The sequence below is a fragment of the Prosopis cineraria genome, unplaced genomic scaffold (assembly GCF_029017545.1).
Source record: "Prosopis cineraria cultivar Desert tree isolate PC_DT_omini unplaced genomic scaffold, ASM2901754v1 PC2, whole genome shotgun sequence".
Classification (NCBI taxonomy): domain Eukaryota; kingdom Viridiplantae; phylum Streptophyta; class Magnoliopsida; order Fabales; family Fabaceae; genus Prosopis; species Prosopis cineraria.
The window spans coordinates 47,753,300-47,759,312 of NW_026555333.1; the positions used below are offsets into that span (position 1 = coordinate 47,753,300).

Here is a 6,013-nt window from a genome sequence, read left to right on the forward strand (position 1 = left end):
AAACTTCCCAAAATAGATTCAATCGGGAATTACTTTTTAATTCTGGTCAAACTTCATTAAACCAGAATATACCAAATTATTACTCATTAATTCGATAATAACTACCCGATTCCAACTGTACGCGTCATCACTTGCATTCTACATACTTTTACAAAATTGCTGGGAAGATTTCTTTATTTGCGTTTTAAGAAAGTTCATATATGGATATACATATATCGTACGTAATTTTCCATACATTTAGGAATATAGATATACATATAACGTAATTCTAAGAAAGTTCTTTATTTGCGTTTTAGTTGAAGGAGAAAAATGTAATTTTCCATACATTTATGGATATAGATATACATATAACGTACGTACTTGTTGAGATGGAGAGAAGTAAATCAAGGAGAGAGATGAAGATGATGAAGGTATTTGCTCTTCATGCTTGTGTGAGTCTGTTTGCTTTGCTCTGTGTTTCAAGCAAAGCGAATCAGCAGGCAGAAAGGCTTCAACAATTTATTGTATCAAAGAGATCGTCAAAGAATAATAAAGTTGATCATCTGATAAATTCTTGGTGGGACGATGAAGATTTGTCCAAACAAAAGTACTATGTTTCAGAACAAGAGGGATTAAGGAAGGCTGATAAGATCAGGTCATTGCCTGGACAGCCTTATGGGGTCAATTTTGATCAATATTCTGGTTATGTCACTGTTGATCCAAAAGCTGGAAGAGCCCTTTTCTATTATTTTGTGGAGTCTCCATATAAGCCTTCCACTAAACCACTTGTTTTGTGGCTCAATGGAGGTATTTAGAATTGTTAAATTCTCTCTTCAACTATACTATAAATCTCTTTATGTGATCTCATTTTATTTGTTCCACTATTGTTTCATAACTCTGAAACTGTTTAGATAGAGGAGACAACAAAAATTTAGTCATTTTTCAATTCTACCGTGAAGTGGCTCAACCTACAAGAAAAATATCAAGTAATTTTCTGATAATATTGAAATAAGTTGAAACAGGTTGACGCACATACTTGTACAACACTAGTCAAATCATACCCAGCTAAATAAATTGTGACTCTTTGTTGAAAGAATTCACACATTAAACAATCAAAGCAAAACAGTTGGTATTTGAATCACAGTATTAAAAACTGGGTTAACCCAACTAGTTAAACTATTGAATTAGTGTCTTGACAGGTTCAATGAAATATTTTATTCATTGATAAGTTAATTATCTGATAAAGTTTTGGTGGGACGATGAAGATTTGTCCAAACACAAGTCCTATGTTTCAGAACAAGAGGGATTAAGGAAGGCTGATAAGATTAGGTCATTGCCTGGACAGCCTTATTATGGGGCGAATTTCGATCAATACTCAGGTCATGTCACTGTTGATCCTAAAGCTGGAATCTAGAGCTCTTTTCTATTATTTTGTGGAGTCTCCATATAACCCTACACTAAACCACGTGCTTTGTGGCTCGTGGAGGTAATCACAATTATTTCTTAAACTAACTAAATTAATCTTGAGATGTGATCTGATTTCAAATATTTTGTCTACCATTCATTTGATAATTGTTTCATTATTTTGTTATAACTCTGCAGCTATTGTCTAAATAGATAACAACACATTTAGTTCCAGAAAAGAAAAATCTTTCAGTGTTATTAAATTATTAGGCTCAATAATTCATTAATCAATCATAAAAATGCATTTTTCTTATGCCATTTTACACAGGATACCACCAAGTTTCATGCTTTTTGAAATGATTGAAATTCACAGGACCAGGTTGTTCCTCATTGGGCTATGGTGCGATGCAGGAATTGGGACCTTTCAGAGTCAATTCTAACGGAAAAACATTGTTTGTTAATGAATATGCGTGGAACAAAGGTGAGATTTGTATATATATATATGTATGTATGTATGTATGTATGTATGTGTATGTAACACATATACCCCAACATTACAGTTTTGTTATTGCATGCTTGGGAGTAATTAAGTTAATACTTTGAAAAAATATAACTTTTAGTCCTTATACTCAGCTTTTAACTTGTCTTGGTTTTAGTCCCTAATGCTTTTGATCATTTTTATGATTTGACTCCTTCATTATCTTCAAATTAATTACATGTATATATTTTCATGTAGTGGCAAATGTGTTGTTCTTGGAGTCACCAGCCGGAGTAGGGTTTTCCTACTCAAACACTTCATCTGATTATGATGTAGCAGGCGATAAGTTTACAACAAGAGATGCATATGTGTTCCTCGTCAACTGGCTTGAGAGGTTTCCACAGTACAAATCAAGAGATTTCTTCATCACAGGAGAGAGCTATGCTGGTCACTACGTGCCTCAGCTTGCTCACACCATTTTGGTCCACAATAAACACGATCCCAAAACCATTATTAACCTCAAAGGCATTGCTGTAAGTTAGTTAACTCATTCGTTTAACTACAACTAAAAAATAACCTTTTCTCTTGTTTCACGCAAATATTCTTGAGAATATCTTAACTAATATTGGAAAATTTCAGATAGGGAATCCTTGGAGCTGGGTTGATGATGAAACGAGTGAAAAGGGAGTGTATGATTACTTTTGGACGCATGCTGTGATGTCAGACGAAACCCATGAAGCTATTGGTAAGTACTGTGATTTTGCTTCTGAAAGTGTTTCAGACGAGTGTGAGAGCTCCACGAACAAAGCATACCAGGAGCTAGGGAACATAAATCAGTATAACATTTATTCACCCATCTGTCACGACACTTCAATCAGAAATAATGCTTCACCTGGTTCTGTAAGTCTTCTTCATTAATTCATCTGCCTGTGTGTGTAGCTATGATTTGTTTAATAATCTCGCATGATTATATTATTTCAGGTATATAATTATGATCCATGCTCTGAGACTTACGTGCAAGTCTACATGAATAACCCAGAGGTCCAGCGAGCTCTCCATGCACTTCCCACCAATTGGACTCATTGCAGGTCTGTTATATATATTAATAATACTGAATGAATATTAACGCCTCTATCTGTGTGTGAGTATAAAACACTAGCTGTTTCATGAACATATGTTCAGAAAATCAACAAGCATGCACGTACTAATTGTAGCAATTGATGAACTTGCAGAAATTATTATAACTGGACAGACAGCCCAAGTAACAGCCTGCCCACAATCAAGTATCTCATTGCGAGTGGCATTAGATTCTGGATTTACAGGCAAGTCTATGTTTTTTTCATTAAGCAAAGTGAACAAGTGAGAAAAATATATATAGAACAGCAATGTAATAAGGACAACATAATATGAGGCATATGCATGCATGAATGTAACAAAAAGTTGAGATTTGAATCTAGTGATTCGGCTGAATGCACACACTCAGTAAGTGTCTCAATTATAACTATTGGATTTTACCAATATTTGAAAGTTATCAAGATATATTTTCCTTTCAAAAATTCTAAACAACCACATTGTGATCAAAACACTTCTTGCATATATGACAACATAAGTTAAAGCCAAAACCAACAGTTCACACTGATGAATTCTCTTCTCTTGTTGTCTACTTGCTTAGTTTGTTTGCACCTATTATTAGAAAGAGTTATATGTTACGTATGTTGTGTGTGTGTGTGTCATGATGATATGTTGCGTTGAAGTGTACAGTGGGGACACAGATGGAAATGTGCCAGTGACGTCGTCTAGGTACTCCATCAACCGCCTCAACCTTACCATCCAGGTTTCATGGCGTCCATGGTATTCCGGAAATGAGGTACGCGCGCGCGCGCGCACATTCTTGTCTTGTTAATGATCATAAATTAATTAATCAATATGAAACATGCATGTATATATGAATGACGGTTAATTAGAGAAATTAAATACATATATACTACAGGTAGGAGGATATGTGGAGCATTACGAGGGAGTGAGCTTTGTGACTGTGAGAGGGTCAGGGCATGAAGTTCCGAGTTGGCAACCTGCAAGGGCTCTCACTCTCTTCACTTCTTTCCTCAACCACACCCTCCCTCTTCCTTCTCCGCCCTCATAAGCATGGCCGTCCGGCTCCAACTTCTCAACCCGAGAACCGACCCGCCTGATTATTCGGATAGTGTTCTACCTGTTTTCTAGAACAAAACATTGTGCATGCCTGTATCTTCTATGCCTCAGAACTCACTCTATATATTAATGTTCATTGCCATACAGGCAGCAAATGTCACCGAGATATGAATTATTACTGATTCATTATATATATATATGTGTGTGTTCTATATATAACTAAGTAAAATACAAAAATATTTCCTTGTCAATACTTTTGTAGAAAAATTATTAGATCTCATGTATATGATCATTTTGTTAGAGCCTCTAACTGGTACTTAACTATGCAGTGAAATTATATTTTATACCGAAATTAGTTAGGTGGGGAAAGGATCGAAATGTTGAATTTTTTTTTTCAAAAAAAAAAAAATCTTTCTAATCATTCCATTCCAAGCATGAAAAACTAGGGAAATAGCAACCACTTACTTCTATTGTTAAAAAATATAAGACATTTTTAATTTAATCTCACTCTCTGATAAAATAGTTTCTTACTTTCAAACTAATTATATCTTTTCATATTTACTTCTATTAAATACCTTACAATAAATATAAAGTCATTATTAATAGGAGCACTTTTTAAAAAAATACAATGATTACACCTCCAAAGATTAAAAATATTTTATATTTTTCAATATTCAACTCCTTAAAAAATGCATTACATTTTTTAACTTAAGGAATAACTCTGATAAAAAGCAACAATATTTTATTTTTATGAGATAAAACTAATTGGAATATTAACACATTGTTTAAAAATAGTGGTATAGAACTAATTAACTCTAGATTTTGGAACATAATGGAAATATCAAATCAATATAATCAATATTTGATATAAAATTATCATATATTTTCTCAGGCACAATTATGAATGTTTTAAAATCTTTAAAAATACAATACTGCACTGTTTTTCAAAATAGATTGACTATTATCTTTAGCTATTTGACTGTATCCTTCAACCTTGACATGCCACATCACTTGCCTATAAGATGCATCCTAAATCCTAAATTAGGAATATAATTAATGACTAATGCTTGTCTTTTGTGGGGATTAAATTCATGGAATCCCATGAGAATTTTATGGATGCGGAATGAGCCTGATTATATACAGTGCCTCTACTTGTCCTATTATACCTTTTTTTTTTTTGTGGGCCAAAACCAAAACCTAGTATGCCATTTTTGTTTAATTCATTTACAGCTCTATATCCAAAAATCCCCAAGGTTCTTCTGCTTTGTTTGCGGTTGTGGATCCTTCGTTCTTTCTTCCATGGAAGACTATGACGATCGACGACCACCATTGCCAGAAGGAGATGACATTGCAAGCCCTAGACACCATAATGCAGCTTTACTTTGAGAAGACTCGGAAGAAGAAGCGCACCATAATCCAGAAGAAGGAGCTTCACAAGCTCTTCCAGATGATTCTCCCCATCTTCCTCAGCCTCATCTTCCTAGCCCCCCAATTCCTCTCTCCTCCAGTGCCGCCATTGTTGGATCCCTATCTTCCTCGTCTTACGAGACAAGTGATGTGACACGAAGGTTGAAAGAGAACGGTCAACGTAAGTCTTCCTAACAACCGTGGACAAAATTGTTTCATTTTGAAAAATATGGAGGTGACCTTTAAATATTTTAGAATATTAATTGTATTTCTGAGAAAATATAGGGGTCAAATTCATATTTTAACCTTTTATTTTTCTTGCAAGTTGTGAGGTGGACTTCAGCTTGAATGTTAATTATAGGGAGATCTAAAATTTTATTGCATTTCAGAATTCAAAAGGGTTATATTCAAGCGTTTTGAAGGTAATGCACCAGCTTTCTACATTTGTGTTTACGTTTATGGGAGAAAGACACGCACAAGAATCATGGAAGTAAATTAATCATTCTAAAGGATTAAGAATTTTTTAAATGACATAGAAGGGCAGGTTTTGAAAAATTAGATGGACAAAGATAATCTTATGCAATTAACAGTTCA

The 6,013-nt window shown here is 34.2% G+C and overlaps 1 protein-coding gene across 1 annotated transcript; it reads left to right on the forward strand.

The window, feature by feature from the left end:
* Window positions 1–404: 404 nt before the first annotated feature.
* LOC129303926 (serine carboxypeptidase 1-like) lies at window positions 405–4,086 on the forward strand. The gene is made up of 8 exons (XM_054943514.1): window positions 405–786; window positions 1,757–1,864; window positions 2,120–2,394; window positions 2,501–2,761; window positions 2,843–2,949; window positions 3,094–3,183; window positions 3,623–3,728; window positions 3,852–4,086. The coding sequence occupies exons 1-8, from the start codon at window positions 405–407 to the stop codon at window positions 4,002–4,004; spliced, it is 1,482 nt and encodes a 493-aa protein (XP_054799489.1). The 3' UTR covers window positions 4,005–4,086.
* The last annotated feature ends 1,927 nt before the right edge of the window (window positions 4,087–6,013 follow it).